This window comes from Lolium rigidum, chromosome 2 (assembly GCF_022539505.1).
Source record: "Lolium rigidum isolate FL_2022 chromosome 2, APGP_CSIRO_Lrig_0.1, whole genome shotgun sequence".
NCBI lineage: Eukaryota > Viridiplantae > Streptophyta > Magnoliopsida > Poales > Poaceae > Lolium > Lolium rigidum.
Genome location: NC_061509.1, coordinates 164,702,962 through 164,727,923, shown reverse-complemented (window position 1 = coordinate 164,727,923; position 24,962 = coordinate 164,702,962). Strand labels below are relative to the sequence as shown.

The window sequence follows — 24,962 nt, the reverse complement described above, 5'->3', positions numbered from 1 at the left end:
ACAGCGAGTTGGGGTTTTGGGTTTTAGGTTTTGTGCGTTCTGTACGGAGCAAGATGAGTCTGTTCCGGAAACGGCCATTACTGGGCCTATGTTGGGCCGTGCATTCCTTTCGCTAACCCAAAATCCTAAAGCCCACAACAATCCATCCAGCTCCTGTAAGGCTGTATCCCCGACCGCCCGATCGCACGGCCTTCGCCTTCACTGCACATCCACCGGCGTTCGCTGCTGCGCGGCCGCGGCCACCGGCGAACGCGCCGCGCCGTGCCTTCTACCCGCCGTAGCGCCCAAGCTCCGCCTCCCCCGACCTCAAACCCCCCACCGTCTGCAGAAACTGATGCCGCCAGAGCCGAAACCCTAAACCCTCGAAGCATCCACCTCCAACTCGAGCTGCGGCCATGGACGCGCTCGTCTCGGCGGCGCTCGAGGAGGTGTGCGCCCGCCTCGCGCACGGGCTCCCCGTCCCGGAGCTCTGGCCGGCGCTACGCGGAGCGCTCGGGGCGGCGGGCCTCCCGCTCGACCCTGCCGTCAAGCGCGTCCTGTGGGCCCGCCTTCTCGCGCTCCCCGTCATCAGCCTCGTGGCGGGCGACGGGGACGGGTCCGCTCTCGCGCCTGGAGACCCAGCGGAGAAGGACCTGGAGGTGGCCGAGCGGCGGGGCGTGCGGCTGGTGGCGAGCGAGGCGCTCAGGGGCAATTTCCTTGGGATGTACGACCAGAGGTTCGGCAAGACCAAACTCAGCCCCGTCCAGAAGGGAACGCTGGAGCTTGTCGGGGCAAGCAGGTGCGCTCCGATGTGCATTCAGCAATTTAGTCATGTGCTTACTCTCTCTCTTCCCTACTGTTTTTTGTACTGTAGTACATTAATAATTCATGGCAAGTTACTGTGATCATCCTGTCTATCGATTTAGGAGATTCTGAATGTTGATTCAGCTATTTTACATGTCTCTGGTTATTTTACTTGTGGAGATTGGAGGGGATGTTTCGCTGTTTGGTGTATGTATGTAGGAACTCCATTTTGGGGTAGTATTTTTGTGTGTGTATCCATGGTGTTATTCTTGTCCTTACAGAGTGTATGAGAAAATGCCCCCACATACATACACACAATTCAAGTGGCATGCTCAGTTCAAACTTCACATGTTACTTTATGCCTTTGCCAGCCAAATAAGTTCCCGGCCCGCATTGGTGCATTGGCTCACTTGGGGACATTTAAAAGGGGTTTAAAGTCTGTTTCTTAAGTTTAACCAAGCCAAGCGGGTGTATTGCTTGTGATTTGTTAATACCCTGCAGATGCCTTCGAAAATTGGCACATATTCCATCTGCAGATTAGCATACGATAAAACACAGTAGCTATTGGCCTTTTATTTCTGTTGTTGGTAATTTCTCCTTTGTTTCCATAATGCATTTGCAAATAAGCAATCAGATATTATGGCTTCAGTAATACCACATGCAATAATCTACATCTTGCTTTTTTTTTTACTTATTGGCGTAGGACTTCTGGTGTAACACAGAATGAGCTATGCGAAACATTTTCCATGAAAGGAAACAACTTCCATTTTATTGTAAAGAGCCTTGCATCACAACGGCTGATAGTTAGACAATCGACCATCATCAAGGTAAAAGACAATGGTGCAGATGGGGAAGAGGCTTCACGGAATAAGCATGTTATCAACACCAATTCGATATATCTGTCCCGATACGCCAAAGACATGAATATGAATTCACACCAAAGAATTGAGATTACAAAGCCAGAATTGCTGGGGACCAATGAAGAGACCAATATAGATGCTTTGCAAGAAGATGGAGCTTCTGGTGTAAATTTCAAGAATGACAAATCTGTTCATGATTATCTTCCAGCAATGGAAGCCATATGTGCCAAACTTGACAATGCCACTGGAAAGGTCAATCATGCTCTTCCTTTTCCCATTTGATACCCTGTTGTATTTTGTTTCTGATTGCACGTTTGGTAACCCGGTGCAATTATTTCCCTGTAGGCTCTTGTTGTGTCAGACATAAAAGTTGATCTAGATTACAGGATGGCATATGGACATAGAGCATGGAGAAATGTAAGTATATGTATTTTGGCTTACTGCATATATACTTTCAGGTTTCCGTCCTTATGGAGTGTTTTGAGATTCTTTCTTCTTCAGGTGTTGCATAGGCTAAGAGATGCACAGCTTGTCGAAGAATTCGATGCCAAAGTTGATGATAAGGTGATGCTAATGTTTCCTCACATTCATAGTTATTTTCAGTTATTATTTATGCCATCATTTTAATATTTTTGGGATCATTCTTTTGGTTCCTGGTGCTTCCTATCAAAAGCTAGAATTTGAAGATTTGAATTGCTAATTAACAAGCCATCTGCATGTTGGAAGTCTGTTCTTCATGGTATCTCTTGTAACGCTATACTGCTAGACCATACTAGTTACGGTAACCAGCACTATTCCATACCCTTGTTCAGTTCCTGCTGGAAACTTGCATTGTGTTTTAGATCGAAGATGCGATAACCCCAGGTCCCAGGTCCATATTTTATCAAACAAACAGAAGCAGAACACATAAGGTGGTGGAGCTGTGAAGCAGCACAAGGTTGTGGAGGAACAACTCCACCGTGTTGCTACAACGTGGGCAGCACAATTGTTGAAGGAACCGCTTCAACGTGCTGCGCTAGATATCGCTCTAGGGGCGTAGGCTAGATATCGCTCTAGGGGTGGGGCTGTCAAGAGTTCAATCTGAAACTCTCAACACACAAGATCTAGTCCAAGATCTTAAGACAGAACACAAGGTTTCATTTATTTGATAGGTAGGGGGGTACATAGTCCGATTACATAGGTAGAGGTTGGACCTCTATTTATAGGCTGCATGAGCCTTCACTACTTAGCCCTACTTACAACTAGAGTGTTCTAGAGAACACTACATAAGCTAGGGAAAGAACTACAAATATCCTAGTTACAACTTATACTAGAATACTCTAGAAACCACTACAACACATATGACTATAGGACCAAACTACCTAGAATATAATAGAAGTGTGTAGAAGCTAGTACTAGACTTTAGTTGGTTCTATTTTATTTTATTTTCTCTTCTGTCCCTCATCATCCTCCCCTGGTTGTTTAGAACTCGACCTCGAGTTATCTTCATAGAGTGCTTGTTCTGGATGATAAAGAGCCAAGTCTGCCATATTAAATGTTTTGGAGATTCCCATCACAGTTGGAAGATCTATCACATTAGCATTATCATTTATCTTCCTTAGAATAGAGAAGGGTCCGTCATTTCCACCATCTAAGTTTCTCTTTGATGTCTAATGGCGGTCCTTCTTTCCGGAGGTATACAATCACCTTATCACCAACCTGGAATGATTTTAGCCTCCGTTTACGGTCACTTTTCTCCTTCTCCTTGGAGCTATTACGATTTGATTGATTTGGTAGAATGATGATCTTCCACTTGTTCCAAGTGAAAGAGTAACAATTTTCCTTCCCTTGTGTGTTGTATTCACATCATATTGCCAAGGTCTCCCAAGAAGAACATGGCTGGCATCCATATCAACAACATCACATAACACATTTGCGCGATAGTGCTTGCCCAAAGAGAGTGGCAGGTTGCATTGTTTGGTGACCCTCATATTCACTCCTTTCTTGATCCACCCAATAGTGTAGGGGTTTGGATGATCATGTGTCTCAAGCTTTAAATGGTTCACCAAATTCTGAGAGATAAGATTTTCACAGCTGCAACTATCAATCACTAATTTGCATACCTTGCTATTCACCGTGCATTTGCTCTCAAATATTTTCTTCCGTTGTTTGTTGTCGGGTTGTGGTGCTGAGCACAAGGGGCGCTGAATCACGCATACCACCTCTTCTCCCTCTTCTTCACAAATATCTTCTCCTTCTACATCTTCATATTCACATTCATCATCATCTTCGCCATCATGGATTGTCGTGTTGACAAATTTCCTCAATGGCCAGTTGCTAGATACATGTCCCTCTTCACCACATTTATAGCATTTTATCACAGGATTTGCCCTACTCTTACCTCCGGCTTGCTTAGGGATAGGTTGTTTTGCATCGGGTTGAGCAGTCTCTTCTTCCATTCCGTGGGAGTGACTCCTAGATGAGTCTTCCATATGAGAATATGGAGCCTTACTTGCCTTTCTTGCCTTTACCAATCTCTCAGCCTTTAATGCTAGAGCTTGTGCTTGATCAAGGGACCAAATTTGCTGCATCATCAAACGGTCCTGGATAGCATCATTGAGACCATTGATGTACCTTGCAACTTGTTGATCTTCAGTTTCACCAAGGTGGCACCTCACTTGTAGCCTTAGGAACTCCTCTGTGTATTCTGAAACGGTCCTATTTCCTTGAGCACAATTCTGAAACTGAATAAATAGGATCTGATCGTAATCTGCAGGCAAAAATCTCCCCTTTAAAAGATTCTTCATTTGCCGCCAAGATCGCACACGAGGTTCTCCTCTTAGTCTGCGATCTTCTTGAAGGCGATGCCACCATGCACCAGCTCCTCCTTTCAGCTTGTATGCAACCAAAGAAACTCTACGGTCTTCTGGAATATTCATGACCTCAAAGAAAGTCTCCACCTCATACAACCAATCAAGGCACCCCTCAATATCAACATTTCCATTAAAAGTGGGGATCTCAGCTCTCACCTTGTATGTATCCCTTGCATATGTAGAGTTGTGTACTCTCGGATATGTATAGAGATCAGGTTCTTCAAGGCCCTCATCATATTCATCACCTTCAGAAGCTTCATCATACATTGGCCTCCTTGAAGTACGCTGAACACAACGACCCCCCATCCTTCGACACCTATCATCTGCCTCCTTTGATGATTCTTCATTAGCAATGGGAGGAACACCCTTCCTTACCATCTCAACTAGCTGATCAAATCTGCGGTTAAGATCTTCACGGAGAGCTATGATTTGTTGATCTACAACATCCACTCTTTTCCCCAATTCCTCCATTGCTTGGTGCAGCTCTCAATGAGGGATCAGCAAGGCTCTGTTACCACCTGAAGCAGCACAAGGTTGTGGCGGAACAACTCCACCGTGTTGCTACAACGTGGGCAGCACAATTGTTGAAGGAACCGCCTCAACGTGCTGCGCTAGATATCGCTCTAGGGGCGTAGGCTAGATATCGCTCTAGGGGCGGGGCTGTCAAGAGTTCAATCTGAAACTCTCAACACACAAGATCTAGTCCAAGATCTTAAGACAGAACACAAGGTTCCATTTAATTGATAGGTAGGGGGTACATAGTCCGATTACATAGGTAGAGGTTGGACCTCTATTTATAGGCTGCATGAGCCTTCACTACTCAGCCCTACTTACAACTAGAGTGTTCTAGAGAACACTACATAGAGAACTACAAATATCCTAGTTACAACTTATACTAGAATACTCTAGAAACCACTACAACACATATGACTATAGGACCAAACTACCTAGAATATAATAGAAGTGTGTAGAAGCTAGTACTAGACTTTAGTTGGTTCTGTTTTATTTTATTTTCTCTTCTGTCCCTCATCAAGCTGTGACCTCCAGAGTCAAGACATTACCATCCAATTGAAAGACAGGAAAGACAAACTAGACACCACCACGACAGCAGATACAATCGTGGATAGACAACTTGGTTATACATATGTAAAAATAACAAAAACCATGGATAGACAACTATGAACTCATCATTGTAGCTTGACTATGAGTTGACTTAATGATAAGAAAAACACTATATGTGGCGTAAGACATTACAGAATATTCAGCTGCAATGTTTCACTTTTGTTGTGAACAAACTAGCTCAACTCTTTTCAGGTCGTTCGCTGTTTACGCCTGTTGAAGAAATTTGATCCAGTAGAGTTTCGACCAAAAAGTACAATCCCCGACTACAAAATTGGCCAGAAACGCCAGGCAACTGATCAAGTTATGGAGCTTCCGTTAGATTACTGTATATACGATATGATCAAAGCTCAAGGGTCAAAAGGTATAACTCTTGTTGAGGTACTTCTCTGAACTTTCCAATGGTGCATCACGGTGCGCTATATATCTTCAGAGCATTGATACTGCCTTTTTCATTTCTTCTCATTGCAGTACTATTCTGCTTCATTTCTAGTTATACATATACATGTTCTCCACCTGCTTTTCTCTGATAGTTGAATACCTGAGTCTTGTTAGTACTTAAACGGATTGAAATATGGACATATCTGTTGTTTTAGCAACTACTCAATTAATTTAGCAACTTGGTGGCATCAATAAATTCCGGTTTCAAGATAGGACAGCTCCTGAAAACGATTTTTTTTTACCATGAAAACTATTTTTTGCAATCTACTTTGGTTTAAACTTAATTTTTTGATGTGCTATAACAGATTTGATAGTGTTTGTCCACTTGAATATCTTTTTCAATACTATATGGTGCAATGTTAGTAAAATCAAATCCCCATAATCCATATTCAAGGAAGTGAGACTTCCAGCGTTAATAATTGTAGTCGTAGTTCAGCATCCGCACTATTAGCTATACAATGTGTGTAGAAGCCTTTAGATTTATCCGATGCTAGTTTGCTATCCACAGCGGTTAAATTATTTAGTCGTAGTGTCATAGAACACTCTTGGCAGGTTTTGTAGTATACCTGGATATGATGGGTGTCTTATTGTTTTTTTAGCAGGCTTATTTGTGGCTCGTACTTGTGCACATACACGGTAGCAAAACTTTTTTTCTTGTTTCTAACTGCATGGACCAAGCAAATATATTTACTGAGTATTTAAATTTCATTATTGCCCAACTTAAATAACAGGTGATCTTTACTCTTTTTATGGTATAACATTCTTGGTAATGCAATATCCATTTGATTATCTGAGCATAGCTCCATGCCGCAAAACATCCTTGCAATATGAACCCAACAATGTGTTGGTGTTGAATATGTAGGGTAGCTTTGGTACACATGTTATGTAATTTAAATAAATACAGATTAGCATTGCTTATCACATCTACTGTGGCATCTTAGTTTTTAAATTTCTTGAATTAGTAACACATGTTCTGATATAACATCCATTTAGCTTGGCAAGCGTCTTGGGCACAAGAATTCAGGAAAGCTGCATAAACGAGTGTCATCCATGCGCCAAAGATTCAACTTGACTTGGGATGCTGAAGTTTTAGATAAGACATCCCAGTACCGAGTTTGGACTAAAAAAGACTTCTTGCTCTACAAATCTGGTAGTGCTCTGCAAAGTCTCGAGGGGCTCCCAGATGACCATGCCAATCGTTCCGATTTGTGGTCGCTAGTTCCATCTAGAGGATTGGATTCTGATAGCCCGCACAATGATCTTGTTGTTAATAACAATCTCTTGTTTGAAGAGGAATGCCATGATGAACCAGTTGGACATTACCTCCAAAGCAACGATGAAGCTTGTGTTGGAGTCTCCCAACTAGTTAAACAAGGTAAAGTAATCTAAATTTCTGCTGCTAAGTGCTAACTGTGTATTCTCTAAGACTTTGCTTGGGAACTGCAAGCTTCCATAAGAGCTTGTGTTATTTGACTATTTGTGACGCGCTACTGTCTAAAACTTGATAACTCATAGATCCAACAAAATCATCTGCACGGGTTCCCAAATTTATCGCACATACAGAACTGTATGTTCAAGGCATATACTTTGCGAACAGTCTGCAATCTCCATTCACTAAATACCATGGAATCTGCTGATATTTAAAACAGGTTGTCCCCTATATTTTTCAGATAGTTTTGATCTTTTATTTATGACAACATTTGCAACATTTAGGCAATTCCCCCTAATAAGTCCCCACTCAACATTCAGCTCACTGATGATCAGGATTTGACTCGCATGCTTTCTTCAGCCAAACTCATTTTTAACGAACCTTTTTTTCATGGAAGCTTCCGCTACTGCAACTTGGGCCATGTAAACGCTCAGGAAAGCTGATCTTTTTGGGAGTGGATTCTATTTTTTACCATCTAATTTTCCATTCGTGACAACAATTACCCCTTTAGCAGCAATTCATCCTGCTTAACCCATTGAGTGAAACTCGTGACAGATTTTACCCCTTTTAAATTTTGAAGTTCTCTGTCAAGTAGGACCCAGTCACAAAGTCTACGTGGCGTGTCAATGCGTGTTTCTCCAGTTCCGTTTCGCGATCAATTGTAACCCTGAAAAGTTTTGTTGGCACAATTAGTACTTGCTTCCAAAGTAAGGTAGTCTTTTCCTCGTGTTCGATTCAAACACTAGGCGTTTATGATTACTTTTTCCCTTGGCGCTACTGGACCTGTTTCCCCAGAAAACAATATATAGGAAATTAGAGCTATGGAGGCAGGCTTTGGAATCCAAGGGGTTTATACTTTAGACTTAGTAGGACCAAGACCGAGTTATATGAGGTGCGACTTTAGTGGTGTTGGGTGCGAAGAGGGAAAGATTAGTGTAGAAGGACAAATAGTTCCTAAGAGGGGCCCCTTCCGGTACTTTGGATCAATGCTGCAAAGCAGTGGCGATATCGACGAGGATGTTTGCCACAGGATCAAGGCAGGGTGGGTGAAATGGCGGCAAGCATCTGGAATCCTATGTGACAAGGTACCACAAAAACTAAAAGGTAAGGTTTTATAGGACGGCGATCAGACCGGCAATGCTATATGGAGCGGACTGTTGGTCCACTAAAAGGCAGCACATCTAACAAATGAGTGTCGCAGAGATGCCAATGCTACTGTGGATGTGCGGCCACACATGAAAGGACAGAATTCGGAACAAGGGTAGGGGTGGCACCGAGTAAAGAGAAGCTAGTCCAACACCGACTAAGGGGGTTTGTACATATATTGTGGCCTCCAGAAGCACCAGTTAACAGTGGGATTCTAAAGGGTGGGGAAAATACTAAGAGGAGCAGCAGGCGACCAAATCTGACATGGGACGAGACGGTAAAAAGGGACTTGAGGTGGAATGTACCTAGATATTTGGCTCTTGATATGACTGCATGGAAAACAGCAATCCATGTGCCAGGATCTTTAGCTTACTCGTACCTGGTTTACTCTTCTCTCTCTTTCTCTTTTTGGTTGCCATACGTTTCTGTTGGGTTTCATATCTAGCCTATCCCAACTTGCTTGGGACAAAGGCTTTGATGTTGTTGTTGAATACGCCCCCGACGTGGCACGCAACATAGACCACACTTCGATAATTTAATACTCACTCTGTTCCAAAAAACTTGTCGGAGTCTTGTCTAGATACGGGTGTAGGAAATTCTGGCACAGGGTTCACTAAATAGGGTAAGTAGGATGAATTGGAGCTGAATGGGGAAATTTTTGTCACAAACGGGCAACTAGGAGGTAAATGTATTCCCTAGTTTGAGCTTATGGCCCTTCTTTTTCGAAAGAAACCTTTTCCTTCTTTCTTACAGAATGAAGGATCATTTTAGAACCCCCTCATTAGCTGACTAGACAGTATGTATTTTTTTGCTCTGAGCCCCCCCCCGCCCCTTCTTGTAATATCTTTCCTCTTAATAAAATCTATCTACTGTCAGGGCCTCCCCTACAGTTTTCAGGTAAAAAAAAAGTATTTTTCCAATCTTGATTTTGCGAACTATTTTCTGTTTTGACTTATCTGTAGCCCTTTTTTGCATGTACTTTCTGCATTGTTTTTTTAAGGCGTGGTTTGATTAAGAATGGTCTTCTTCAATTCTGACCATTTATTTCTTTTAAAGAATAGTATTTTGTAGTAACAGTAGAATCCTGATCACAGCAAAGCACTTTCAAATTCGCATCTATTGGTACCACTTTTCTGCCAGCCAACCTATATATATACTGAATAAATGTTTGTGGAAAATTATGAATTTGAATTTCAAAATACACGGGGACCTTACTAAAATGATTAAATTGCGCAAAACCACACATTCTGGTCATATATGTTGTAGAGAGAAAATGCTGGTCACTTCAATTTAGATAATCCACATGTTTTATCTTCTCTTTTAGATAAACTTGCTTTGGGTCGGAAGAAGAGGCAGAGGTGCCCCCCTTCAACTTCTGATGATCGGCGGCAAAGAAGGATTCTACATATGTTGAAGGTTGCCTGCTAAGTATTCGTCAATCATTTTTTTTCCATGCGAAGCATCTGTTAAAATACAAATGTGTTGTACATAACTGTCATTTTACCTCTCCAAGAGCTTGATCTGTGGCATGAAGTTTTTTCGAGAAAACGCAATTCCGTTGCGTTTCATTTCATTGAATTGTCGATCTGTTGCATGAAGTTACTCTTGCTCTTGACTTGATGCACTTAATAGGAGTGTTAATATTGTCTGGATCTTATTTACATACTTCTAGCTGCATAACTTTTTCATACATGACTACATGAGCTTGGTTTATATAATTGCAACCATTACTGCGTGCAAGTTTACAGTTTATACGAACATATCATGATCTGAGCCTATGTAAATACTTATAATTGCATTATCTGTGCATACATGTGCTGCACTAATTTAAATGTAAGCGTTACTTTCTGCAATATGTAGCCTCAGTTGTATCATTAGCCACTCTTTATACCCTTTTAACAGGACTTCGATTATCTATTCACTTTCTGCAATAATCCTCTTTGAAACTACTGAAATGTGTTCATTAAGAGTTGCTTAATGAAAAGATCCAACTCTCTTCCCTGGAAGTGACTCATTTTGTTGCTTGACCTTATAAGTTGTTTGGGTTCGTTGACTCGTCTTTAAGTCATTCTACCATCCAAACACACTCTTGTAGGATTCATTTTTCTCATTTCCCCGCGATAATTCGTGAGACGTCAGTAGCCACTAACAAAAGGGGTCCTCCAGGCAGACTGTTCTGGTCTCCTTTTGCCTTTCTCAACAGTAGCTTCCCTTTTTCTTCATGTGGTATTAGGATGGTCGCATGACCTCTACTATGTCATGATTCGATGAAAAGCAACATAAATTTACAATAAAACGAGAAAAAAGTGAACATGTAGGGTGGGTAATAACTAATAAGCCAAAATGACCTACATGAACACCATCCCATTAGATTATGTCTGTTTGTAGATTGTGGCCTCAATATTTCTTACTGTTATGCTTCTATCTAGACAGTATAGTTCTATGGTAATATCCTCTTTATTCTTTACAATGTTTCATGTTTATCATTTGTTTATTCATTTTTATTGCTTTAATTTGTAATAAATGAGGTGCTTATAGTTTTATCTTAGTCAGACTTGCAAGGAGTAACACCATTTTTCTTTTCTTTTGTGTGTATATGCACGGTCATGTTCATGCGTGTTGACCGTGCACCCCTGCATACCTGATTGCATTTCGTTGTTCTGTAACACCCTTTTCTCCTTTTCCTTTGCAGAAAAAGAAATTTGTACTAAAGGTGGAGTTACATAAATGGTTAGAGGGACTTGAAAAGGAAAATGGAAAAATGATGGATAGGAAGACGTTGGCTCGCACTTTGAATAAGCTTCAGCAAGAGGGCAGCTGTAAATGTATCAAAGTTAGTGTCCCGTTGGTTACAAACTATACGCGCAGTCGTCTCATTGATGTAATTCTGCATTCTTCTGTTGGGGAATTGTCACCGGTACTTGTGGATCAAATTAGGACCAGACAACGGAACTTCGATACTGAAATTCGTTCTGGTGCAGCAGCTAAACTGAAGCAAAATCAACATAAGACAGCCATACCTGGTCTCAGGATTTCACGCAGGGTTAAAGATAACAAACCATTAATATTAGAAGCTATGCATGCCAATGGATTTATTGGTGCGAAAATGATTCGGGCAAAGCTGTTCCATAAATTTCTATGGGTATATGTCAGTGGTTTGCCAAGTTGCTGCATGCCATTTGATTATTCCAAAGAAGGGCATCATGACAAGGACCTTAATCAATCATGTCTGTTATTTTCGATGGCAGCAGCTATAAATGAAATGCCTGTTGAACTATTTCTACAAGTTGTGGGATCAGCGAAGAAGATCGATAACATGATAAGTAAAGTGCTTTCAGAAATTCCAACCAAGGAATACAATCAGCTCATGGATACTCATGCGAAGGGTCGACTTTCACGTTTAATAAATATATTAGATAAGCTCAAGGTAGTGTTCTTTCTCTTTGATGTTTGTAGTTAACATTGCGAGAATCTAGAAAACTTAGGTGAGGAGAATACAAAGATGAAGCTCTTTTAGGTTGATATTTGCCTGCTGCATATTCTTATTTAGCAAAGTCAGGTTCATGATTACTGTACAATTTAGATTTGTAATGACCCAGTTCTGCACTTTTGTGGCTATGTTTGCTAGTTGCTCCAACTTGCAAAAGAACCTGTAGATGAGTGGGGTGTACCATCAGATGCTGTGCCTACACATGCAATGGAGCTCAGGCCTTACATTGAAGAACCTATACGAAGAATTCTTCCATCATCCCATGTTAATTTGAATCATCGACCGAAAATTCGGCATGATTTTGTGCTTTCAAAGCAGGAGTTTGTTGATGCTTACTGGGAAACACTAGAGTATTGCTATTTAACAGCTGGCTTGGCTGAACCATTAAGTGCCTTCCCTGGCTGTTCTGTACCTGAGGTTTGTCATCATTGCTATACATCGTTGCAATATTATCTCATAGTAGTAACATTGTACTGTTGGGTTACCTGTGGCCATTTTAAATGTTCATTTGCTTTTATCCTCAACAAAAATGCTCCTTCTCATTTGAATGTGCCATGTTGTCTTGTTTGTTAGTTTTGTTGCCTTCCAGTTTTACCTTCTATATACCATCTCAGTATCATACTACCTCATATTGTCATACTTATTTGTGCTTTCTAATTCTTTGCTTGTACTTTCTTCTTGACCATATACGTTGTCACCTGCAAGCATTTTAATGATTGCCTTTTTTTCCCAATATCCAATCTGGAAACCCACCATTATCTACTGGAAACAATGTTGTATGACAACTGGCATCGGCCGTTTTTTCTAGTTTATTGAGTTCTATAGCATACCCTGTTTCATGCAGGTTTCTCATCCTCGTTCATGGAGTTCTCGTAGATTGATGACTACCGAACAACGGCTGGAGTTACAAAAGCGTATTATGAGTATCAGTGAGGAAGGGAGAATTCCTTTCAAAGATTGTCTTGGAATTGCAAGAGAGCTGAATCTCTCTGTAGAACAGGTATCTTTTTGAAATTTCCCTCCATCTTCGTCCAGTGATCTGCAGGACCAGTCTGATTAGTAATTGACCTTGTTCTGCACTTGCATATTTATCTAACTTTGTGCTAGTGCTTTTCTATAACTCTGTGTTTTTGGGCATTCCCTTATTGACGAAAAGAGGCAAACTTTAATTAGAAATTAACTTAATAAAAAAGGGCAGCCTGGTGCACGAAGCTCTCACTTTGCACGGGGTCCAGGGAAGGGTCACCAGTCTGATTAGAAATTAACTTCCCAGTGGAAAATTAAAATGAAGGGCCAAAACAAAACCATACAAGATAAATTGAACCTCAGATTAACATGGGTCTGCCTAGCCAACTCTCGATAGTTTTGTACTCCCTCTGTCCAGAAAAAGATGTCACAAATTTGTCTAGATTTGCATGTAGATACATTAAAATGCGTCTACATGTGCTAGATAAATTTGCGACATCCTTTCTGGCCGGAGGGAGTATTATAAACTTGGATTTGAAATGGAGACCCAATGCAATTACAAGTTGAATTGGAATTGAGCTTACAATTCAACTTTCTCTTCGGGTGCTAAAGAATCTTTAGATAACAAATGGATCACCATCCAAATCCAAATCATATTTGGATGCCATGGAAATGGGATCACGCATATGGTCGAGTGGCTATGCCATGGATACTCTCTAGCGGATTTTGTGGAAATGGAGACCCAATTCAATTCCAAGTTGAAATGGAATTAAGCTTACAATTCAGCTCTCTTTGGTTGCTAAAGAATTTGTAGATAACAAATGGGTCACCATCCAAATCCAAATCATAGTTGGATGCCAGGGAAATGGGATCAGACATGTGGTCGAGTGGCTATGCCGTGGATGCTCTCTAGTGGCAGCAGAGGAGCTAGTGGGAGCTACCTGGCAGTTGAGGCTGTGAGCATTTGCCACCTGAGCCGAAGACTGGGAGTAGGAAGAAACAGTTGAAGACGGCGGATGTACTTGAGATCTCGCTACCGAGGCCGGGGCTGTGGAGGTTGCTTGGGCACAGGGGCTGACTTGCGGGCAGTAGTGGAGGTTGACAAGGGCAGGGTGCCAGAGATGAGGTGAAGTGTAGGCGACCTTCGACAAAGCAGCTCATGCACTTGATTCCAAAGAATTCAGTGTTATGGCTCAGTAGTCAGTACTGTGGGAGGCCTTCCCCACCTTCCCAATTCCGCCCCCAATTCTTACACTGAAACATTCAGAAGACTTGATTTCCGTTTCTGGATTCCAAGTGTAGTTCTAACATCCTTACAGGGTGTAATACAATATGGATGGATCTCATATAACTAGAGCGTATAAGTTTAACAAGCTAGCATAACTCAGGGCCTTTTGATTCGACAGGATGCTACCAGTGGAGTTTGACTCCGCGTAAAAAAATCATAACTAGGTAGGCTTGCTTGTTACACTGCACTGTTGGTTGGACATACGGAAGGCCCCCCTTTCAACTTTTCCTGGCTCCATCCCTGCATAGAATTAGTGGTATTAATGAACCACTGAAAGTCATGCAGCAATTGCAGCATATCTCCAACACAGGCCAACCTTAATTTCATTTTCATGGCCTTCTACACATACGTCCATGAATCTGGAAGTAATATTATCTGTAATAGCACCATACGTAGGATTTTGCTACAGTATAAATATCCAACTTGCTAATCGCCTAATAGGTGTACGTATCCGTGTCTAGATAAGCTATGCTCATAAAATTTGAAGATTATATTGGCAGGAAGGCAATTTTCTTGCATGCAGCCTTCAGTTTCAGTTAGTAATAGTATGTTTATTTGCTTATCCTACTGTAGTCGCTACCTGCTTGTTTCGGTAGTTATGATTTTCTAAAACACCACATTACTAGGCTGATTATTTCGTTATCCTAGTTAAAATACCGTTATGTCTGATTTGTTTTGCCTATATTTCCTATTCAGTATTTCTGACTGGAAGAATTTTTTTCTGTTGATGTAGGTGCTCTGTGTTTCGTCCTCTCAGAATAGACAGCCCACACAAAAGCAGCAGGGAGCTAGTTCTGGATCGATCAGTCAGAAAAGGAAAAGATCCTCTGATAAGGTTACCCTAAGGTTTATTAAACAAAAAGTTCAAGCTAGTGGATCCACTGGAAAGATATCAGCCCAATCTACCCAGGATGACGAAGTACCACGGAGCACTTCTGCATCATCCACTGGTAGACAATTCCAGTGGACATATGAGTCTAACAGGTATAGTTTCATGCTGCATCCACTATAGACCTTACTACTGGAGCTAAACAATGTTTTCCATGATGCTGGAGCCTGATTGGATATTATTATCTGCAGAAAACTGCTGATGATATACACTAGATTTTGTGCGGCACGTGGACCCAAATGTTATTGGAACTCTGTCTCTGGTCTTCCAGCTGCACCACATACATGTCGTAAAAGGATGGCATACTTAAATAAAAACATAAATGTAAGAAAAGCTGTAGTTAGAATCTGTAGCCTTCTAAGAGAGGAAAGGAGGTCAAAAGTGAGCGAAGGCCATTCACATATTTCAAATTCTAGCCATGGGAACTGTGAAGATTCAGATTCTGAGATAGTCAATTGGGATTATTTCGAAGATCCAGAAATAAAAAATGCACTTGATGAAGTCCTTGAATTCATTCGAGTAGAAAAATTGAACCAGACAGGGGAAGTTGGGCCTAATAATGCAAAGAGTAATAGTGATAATAATGTCAATGAGGAAATTCCAAGTGGGCAGGAAGAGCTGGTAAGTAATTGTCTATTAACCTCGACCGCTAACCTATGTCTTGTTTATTACCAATCTCACCTTAAATTAATCAGGTTGTGCAAGGTGCAACAAGTACAAGCGCTGCAGTTCCAGAAGCTGGATCACATGAACATGCTATGTTGTCTAGACATTCAAATGCAACCCATCCAAGTAAAAGCGTCGACGTACCATGCATATCTCATGAAAAGGTCATTAAGGTCAACAGAGATGGATGCAAATCATTAGCAGTTGCAAATGCGATAGAGCTTCTGAAGTTGGTTTTTCTCAGCACATCATCAGGATCAGAAGTACAAGCTTCATTAACTGCAACCCTCCAGCTTTATTCAGAGAGTGAAATAGTCACTGCCTTTTCCTTTCTCAATGAGAAGAAGTTCACGGTCAGTATTTGCTAACTTATGCAGTTAAGCTACCATTGAATATCCAGTATTCAGGCTGTAAGTGGGCCTGTTCGTGGGATACCGCTACTTGACCACCTCTGTCTGCCAGACCAGGCGGGATGCCGCTTGTTGCACTTTAATTTTCTTGATATTAAGCGGCGTCCAATCGGCCCACTTTAACCCGCTAAGTGGTTTTACATCAGCGCACAGGAAACGTCAAACATTTAGGGGACGAGGAACACAACCACCGTTGTCCCATCAGGAAAGAAGGAGGAGAGGAACTCACCGTCGCTGGGGGCTAGGGGCGCAGGTGTAGGGCGGCCGCACCGCGTGGGGGGCATCAGCCAGGTCGACGGCTGTGAAGCATGGAGACGGCTGTGGAGGCGCGTGAAGGGGGCATCGGCTGCTCCCCACGGATCTCGCCGGAGACCCAGGCGGCCGGAGAAGAGGACCTGAGGGGGGAGCGGAGGGATGGGACTGCAGCGGTGGGGTAGTTCCTTGGGGGCATGGCGTCCGCCTCCATTGCCATGGAAAGGGTGCAGCGCGGGGGCGGCGGTAGCGGGCGTACCGCTACTATCCGCCAGGATTCTTTTCGTGTCCGTGGGTGTACGGTTAGTGACTTGAGTGGGATTGGGCTGGCGGCGCCGTGGGCAGCCCGCTCCCACCTACAGGACTATCCAGTATCTAGTATTCGTCAGTGTGCTGAATCCAGCTCAGCTCTTTTGCTTCATTACCTCTGAAACCTATACGCTTTCCCTCATTTTGCTGGGAGAATGATAGGGCTCCTTTAGTTCAGTAATGAGCTCGAGCAGGCAGATTGATTTAAGTATAATTTGTGATTTAGGACATCAGTTATTTTTGTATTGTTGTTCATACTCTCTCCCAATTTGTACCGTTGTTCATAATTCTCCCTGCATTTTGCAGGTTAGTGGAAATGGAACAAAGCCATACACCCTTTCACGAAAATTCTTCTTGAAGGCTTCTCATTCACCCTTTCCATTTGGTTCAGGAAAAAAGGCTTCTGAATTTTCTAAATGGCTTATAAGGCAGCAAAAGAACATTATGGATGGTAGATTTTATTTATATCCAGATGTAGAATGTGGGGAAATTGTTTCTCTCTTTTCTCTGGTTTTGTCAGGAGAGTTATCCGTTTCACCTTCCTTGCCAAGCGAAGGAGTTGGTGACGCTGATGGGCCTAATATCTCTAGTTATTTGGTTGAAGATACCAGTGGACTGAATGATGGCACTCACAAACGAAAGGCTGATATGGTGGAACAGGAAAGCGGTACGGCTAAGAAACACAAGCCTTCTTATCGTCGCGAGAAAGGTTTCCCTGGTATCCAAGTTGCTCTGAATCAAGAGAGAATTCAAACAAGCGATCTCACACAAGTGTTACATGATAAGGGGTGCCTTATTTTTAGTTCAGCCAGGGAAATGAGTAGAAATGATGGTCATTCCCAGGTCGAAAGCCACAATATGTTACTGCATTTGAATAACTCCAGTTCATGTCGGCGTATGTTGTCTGAATCTCAGTTGGAAAACTCTTATAATGGATGGCCTTGGGATGCTATGAAAACATATGCTGACCAGTTACAACCATCATCTTGTAATCAAAATGAATCATGCATATTGTCTTCTGATCTGTTCAGAAATGCATTTTGTATTATTCATCGAGGTGGAGAAGGAGGAGTTAATTTGACTGAATTGTCACAGGAACTGCATCCATTAGGTACTTACTGTTCTCATGAATAAACATTTGCGTGAACTTGGTTGTTTCATGAGGTACAATCTTTGTTTTTCATAGGTAAATTTCATTTCTCCTTGATCTTATGCACTGCAGGCACACGGTTAATCGATGTGATTGTTCATACCCTCAAGAGATTTCATCTGGCTATGGAGGTAAAGCTGTAAACATGTGTACAGTAGACTCGTTGTGTACTTCTTTGTCTACATATATATTCGACACCTAGTTGTGAATTGTGACTATTTCCACTGTCCATGTTCTGGTATAATCGTGTATTACCCATGTACACTTTGTTTCTTTATATTATAGAAATGTGTAGAGGTAACAACATAGTTGTAGACGTTGATGATCTACCAGAAAATAAATAAAAAAGAACACAGGGAGTATATATCTGCTCAATGCATGTGAGAAAATGTAGCACCTTGTACATGCTAGGCACTTCAGCTGTGGTAAGATGGAGAAAAGCCAAGTGCAGACCATGTGGTGTTTACCTTTGTTTTTAAGGATTTTAGTGGTTCTATGTACTCAGCTGATCTTCCTCAGACAATGGGACTGTTCACCCTTTGATGTATGTGTTTCCCTTTTTTGAGATGAAGCCTCGAGTTGTCGGATCAATGCATTACTTTGTAAATTAGAAGCTGTCCACGGTTTCTGTTATTTCACCCTGTTTATTCACATGGGAGTCACCATGTGTGCTCAATTGCTTTGTAGGTCAATGCGTATGATGGTTTCCGGATCGTTGACTCATTACATAAGTCAAAGTATTATATAAGCACACTTGCAGAATACAGCCATTGCAGCTGTCCAGGAGCTCCAGCTTCTCAAGTAGCGGAGACTGGCGGCACCGAAAATGTACTGAAAGGGAACCATTCCATGTCTAGCAAGCAGGGGACTGTCAAAATGCTTGGTGATGGGCACACTGTCACAGTTCTTAGTGTTCAAAGCGAGCCAAACTCATCTCGTATGTGTAGCCAAAATCTGGGAGATAAGGAAACAATGTCTACTCCAGAAGATATCAGGGAGAGTGATTGCTGCCATGCTTGTGAAAGGCATATTTATCACCCTATATTACCATGGATAAATGGCGATGGCAGCATGAATAGCACTGTGTATGAAGGTTTAACTCGTCGAATTATTGGCTATGTGATGCAGTTCCCAGGAATAGTAGAGGTGCGTATCTATTTTTTTCCATTTATATCTGCTTGTTATGCACTTCGAAAGTTTTGTGTACCACTAGTAACTAGTAAGTTGTGAATTCTTGGATCAGCATAAAGTGTTTTGTCATGATTTTGGATTATTGACCAAGCACCGTGTTATTAAAATCCACAACTCGTTTTACTTTACACAATCCAAACACCTTAACTTGTAAACTTAATAACCTATTCTAGCAGCTTTCAAATGGTTTTGCAAAATCAAACCCTGCTTTACAAAAAACATATTCCTAATACACGAGATCCAAACTACTCCCTCCGGTCCATATAAGTGTCGCTATCATGGATCGGAGGGAGTACTTTGTTGTGCCTATACTGTTCAGAGGAAAAATCCAGAGTGCATGTGGTTGCACCTGCAACCGTTTTTAAAGGGTGACACTCGGTACACTTAAAAAAAAATCACTTATTCTTTTGTTGCCTTCCTGTTTGCTTTATTGTTCACCTATCTTTGTTGGTATTGGGATTATAGAATTTTGATCTCATGCTTTGATGTTGTTGTGTCAGGAGGATGTTATCCATCAGATGGAAGTATTGAATCCTCAGGTACGGTACCCTACTTTGTCTATTTGTGCCAGTATCATCGATATTTGAATGATCACGGTTAATGACAGTGAGATACTCTTTGCCTCATTACATTTCCTTCATAATTTTGCAGACATGCAGGACCTTGTTGGAAAAGCTGACACTCGATAGACACCTCTATGTTCAGGTGTGCGAAACACCTGTGCCTACGGGTCCCACCATATTGCAGAGTCTTTTCAGTCAGGGCACCCGTACAGAACCAACCAAGCGTAGAAGGCGTTACTTCGCTAACCCATCAAGTACATTCATGTTGTAAGAGTAACTCAGTTTGGGCTCAAAGTTGTGTTAAACGTTCCTTGGCCGTTTGTGTGAAATGTACTGCCAACGTGTTGTTCCCCATCTGTGGGCTGCACCGTGCATTTTCCATACGGTGTAATGCTGGGCAGTTGCTCCGCTATTGGTCAATATATGATTCTTTTTCTTACATTATGTGATGTAGCATGTGTATCTGCATTAGGACTTCAGTAAAAGCATACAGATCGCCGAACATCTGAGGATGATACCGAGACGGCCAGCAAGGAAATACAACGAAGTCTTTGGGTACTCTTGTGCTTGTCACCGCCCCCTGTCACATCTTACTTTTGAGATGCGCCCTGCTACATTGGTGGCTGCAGTTTGTTCTCAAGGGTTCGACAGCTGAAACAATTCAGTTACATTGGTGGCTGCAGTTTGTTCTCAAGGGTTCGACAGATGTAGGGTTGGACTAAGATTTGAGATTTAGATTGAGTGTGTGCTTCTCTATCATCCATATGGGAGTCAAGGCGTCCCTCTCTCTAGCTACAAACTATTGAGTTGTATTCAAGGCACTCTTTGAAGGATTAGTCTCTCCGGTGTGTGATTCTTTGTTAAGGTAAAAAGTGGGAAACTCCGACTGCAGTTTTTATTAATATATAAAGAATATTTACATCAAAGAAACAAAGAAAGAAAGAAGAAGAAATAAAAAAAGAAAAGCCTCACATCTCAGACCAACCACCTAAACTTGTGATTGCAACCATTCTTTGAAAGTTTGTGCATGTTTTTTCTTCATCCTGTGTTCTACCATTCTTAGCTCTTCAACATATATTGCTTTCCAACTATAAAAAGTAGGCCTTTGGTTCTTGAAATTTTTGTTGTTGTGACTATCCAAATACTCTTGGTGGCTAAAATGACGATTTCCATCGAAAAAGATAGCTTCAGTTTGTCTCGGATGTCATAGAATGAATCTAGAACAGAGATTCCTAACTCTTCGTGGACATATGAAGTCCCAACAATTGTCGGCAAAAGGACAAGACCAAACAGATGAACCAAGGTTTCTTCCTGATTACATTGAAGAGTGGCACACAAGTAAGATGGCAAAATGAAAATTTTCCTGCCAAGCAAGTTCCTTGTGTTAAGACTATCACGCAGTAAGAGCCAAAAGAAGAAATTTTGTTTAGCCTGACATGAAGAGTTCCAAAGCCAGGAAAACATCTGAGGAGCAGGCTGATGTCCAACCATCATCTTATAAGCATGCTGAGATGAAAAATCACTGTTTCCCCAGATATAACTCCAGGTATCCTGATTACCAAGTTGGACCTTAATAGAAGCATTGTCACAGATTTCTTCCATTTGTTCAAATTCTTGAAAATCTTGAAGAGAAAGAGGCAAATGGAATAGGTCTTGCAAGAATTCTGTGTGGATCACTTGTTCCACAGCGAGATCAGTCCTTTTAGAAAAATAGACAAGGTGGGGAGCTGCAGATGCAAACAAGAGTCAACCCATAAAAATGTTGTCTTTCCACTTTCAAGATTACACCTTGCCATTTACTTGTAAAATCATGCAGTTTAAGATGAGCCCTCCACCAAAAAGAGCCCACAATACTAGTACCAGACAGCTTTCCATCATTGTAATATGAACCTTTAACTAGCTGGACCCAAGGAATATCCAAGTCATTGTACAATTTGAGCAAAAAATTTAACAATAAAGCCTTATTCCGAACTTCCAGGTTTAAAATACCTAAGCCACCTTGATTTTTGGCCTACATATTTTGCTCCAAGCAACCAAAGCACTGCCCTTTTCTTGTACATCATAACTCTTCTTCCTCAACAAACAATGTCTCATATATTTAATGACTTGTTCCTTACTGTGACTGGAACATCCAAGCAAGCACATGAAAAAATGGGCGGTGAAGCCGGGATTGACTTAACCATCCGTAATTTGCCACCATAACTGAGGAAATAAACAATGCCACATAAACCTTTTTGCACTGTTTGAACCATTGGAATAAAATATTCAAGGGAAGGCTTAGTGATCCCTAGAGGTTGTCCAAGGTAAGTGAAAGGCAAACTGCCTCTTTGATAGTTGATAGTTGACAGTTGCAGTGAAGTGAAGTCTTTCTTCATCCATATTGACACGAACCATATTGGACTTATGGTAATTCACTTTTAGACTAGTAGATTCAGCAAAAGTATTGAGCAAAGCTTTAAGACAAATGAGTTGTCTTGCATCAGCCTTAATGACAACCAGAGTGCCGTCTGCATATTGAATGACAGGAAAGTCAGGGCATATTGGACAAGGAATGGGCAAAGAGATTAGTCTTTGGTTCATTGCTTTTTTCAGGATTGATTGCAGCAAATCAGCAGCCAACACAAAATGGAGAGGGGAAAGGGGATCACCATGTCTCACACCTCTTTTACAGTAGAACTTTTTGCCAGGAACACCATTCAACAGAACATAAGAAGTTCAAGAACTCAGAATTAGATCAATCCATTTGATCCACTTGTCACCAAATCCTCTACCTTTCAGAATTTCTAGGATAGCCCCATGCTCAGTTTTGTCAAAAGCCTTTTCAAAGTCCAGTTTTAAGACTAGAATTTCTTCTTTTTTACTTATGACATTGATAAAGATACTCCAAAGACCACCCTAAACATTCCTGGATTGATCTCTTCCTGAGAAAACCATATTGATTCTTGTGCACTAACTTGAGAATAATATATTGCAACCTGTTGGCCAGCAGATTGGTGATAATTTTGAGCACCCTATCCAGAAGAGAGATGGGTATAAAGTCTCCTGGATGGCAAGTATTTTCCACTTCAGGAATAAGAGTAATATATGATGAATTGATAATTTCCAGAGAAATATTACCACCATAGAAATCTCTGACACACAATTTAACATCATCTCCAATAATGGTCCAACAACTTTTTATGAATTCAGTATTCAAACCATCAGGCCCTAGAGATTTCTCATTAGGAAAATCCTTAACAATATCAATAATTTCTTTATTAGTAAATGGTAATTCCAAATAATCTTTGTCCTCTTCTGATAAAATAATCCCACCAAAGAATTCCTGCAGATTGAAATGCATAAATGGTTTATCTGATATACCCATTCTTTCCTTGAAAGCATTCCATAAAATTGTGGCTTTACCATCATGATCAAAGATTTGAGGAAGGCTCTCATTTTTTAGCATGGAAATTTAGTTGTACCTATAACTGATTGTAGCCTTTGTATCTAAAATTCAGTGTTGTCATCACCTAGCTTGACCCATTTTCGTTTCCCTCTTTTCTTCCAGTAGGCTTTCTGGTTCTGAAGTAAGGTGATAATGGATTTTCAAGATATCCCTTAGATTCCACTCTTCTAGGGACAAAGTTCTCAATTCCTCCATGTTATCTAGTAACTCAATCACCAGATTCGCATTCCCAATAAGGTGCTTTAAACAAGGAAGTTTTTTTCCCACAACTTTATGCCTCTTTTAGATTTTCGAATTTGGCATTAATTATTTTTGCACTGTCAATGAAACCAACATGAATGTTCCAAGCATTCTGCACAATGTTTTTGAAATGACAATGCTCTAGCCAATAATTTTTAAATCTAAAGACTTGAGCTCTCGGGATTTTGGGTTCCAATAGAGATTACACAAGGAAGATGATCTGAAGTAGGTTTCACTAAAGGATACACAAAGGTTGAAGGCGAGGAGGCAGTCCAGGAAGAAGAGGTGAAGAACCAGTCTAATCTTTCCAACAAAGGATCATGTTGCATATTACTCCAAGCGAATTTTCTTCCTTTTGAGGTTATTCCACAAGACCAAGGTGAATAATTGCTTTAATAAAAAGGAGCATATCATTGACATACCCACCTGATTTATTTCTATCAGAAGGTTGTCTTATAAAATCGAAATCCTCCATAATAATGTAGTCCTTGTCATCTAGCATGTCAAAGTTTGAGAACCAGTCAATAAAAACAACCTTTCTGTCAGCTTGACATGGACCATACACATTTTTTAACACCCAGGCTTCATTGGTCAAATTGCCGATAAAAGTAATGGAAATGGAATAATCGTTCTGGAAGCAAGTTCACGAGTAAAAAATGGCTCCATTCCAAATAATTATGAGACCCCCAGAGCACCAACAGAAGGTAGGAATTCAATTTTGTTAAATTTCATAGGGCAGAAGTTCCTTATATATTCGAGGTGAAAAGCTTCTCCCTTGGTTTCCTGGAGACAAATGATGTCACATCCAAACTCATCAATTTTACTAGCTAAATTAAGCCATATTTTCTCAGTATTAATTCCTCTAAGGTTCCAGTTCATTATTTTCCGTGTTCTCGTGACTATCCATAGGGAAACAATGGATGATGTTTGATTTTTCCAGGAGCAAGAAGTACACCAGGTAGCAGAAGAGTATGAAAAAGAATAATGCATCTCATATGCCAACTCAACACTATATGCAAAGCACACTATGAACATAATATATTAAGCAAAGGCAACATCCAACCATCATGGTTCATTAGGTACTCATTACATACAACAATTTGCTCTTACAGACACCAAAAGCGAACTTGTTTTGCAACATTGGAAACCTATTTGGGTGGCTTTTTCTTGGGTATATGATCCATCTCAGTAGCCTTTCTTGAAATCTTGGGCTTTGCAGTGTTGCTTGTAGTAGCATCAGCCTTACCTCTTCCCTCTTTATGACTAGTGACCTTCATGGAGCCTCCTTCCCATCAGTAGCTACTTTTCTTCTTTTAAGAAGCTTCTTCTCCACATTTTCCTCATCCACCTTACAAAGGGAGGTAGCCAAATTCATGACAATTTTAGAATTAATTATGGCGTGAGCTATTTTATAGAATCTATCAACGTCAACCAAAATAGAGTCGTGTCCATGTTTAGTTCTAGGCAAGCCTA

General features: G+C 41.1%; 1 protein-coding gene across 1 annotated transcript; it reads left to right on the top strand.

Annotated features, from left to right (window-relative positions):
• Positions 1-320: 320 nt before the first annotated feature.
• Positions 321-20,243, top strand: LOC124692550. Its single transcript, XM_047225945.1, has 18 exons — positions 321-778; positions 1,487-1,895; positions 1,989-2,060; positions 2,145-2,207; positions 5,810-5,995; positions 7,049-7,430; positions 9,955-10,046; positions 11,323-12,057; positions 12,259-12,537; positions 12,965-13,120; positions 15,108-15,358; positions 15,455-15,884; positions 15,959-16,282; positions 17,207-18,011; positions 18,123-18,181; positions 18,738-19,196; positions 19,742-19,780; positions 19,893-20,243. The coding sequence occupies exons 1-18, from the start codon at positions 396-398 to the stop codon at positions 20,073-20,075; spliced, it is 5,307 nt and encodes a 1,768-aa protein (XP_047081901.1). The 5' UTR covers positions 321-395; the 3' UTR covers positions 20,076-20,243.
• Positions 20,244-24,962: the final 4,719 nt, after the last annotated feature.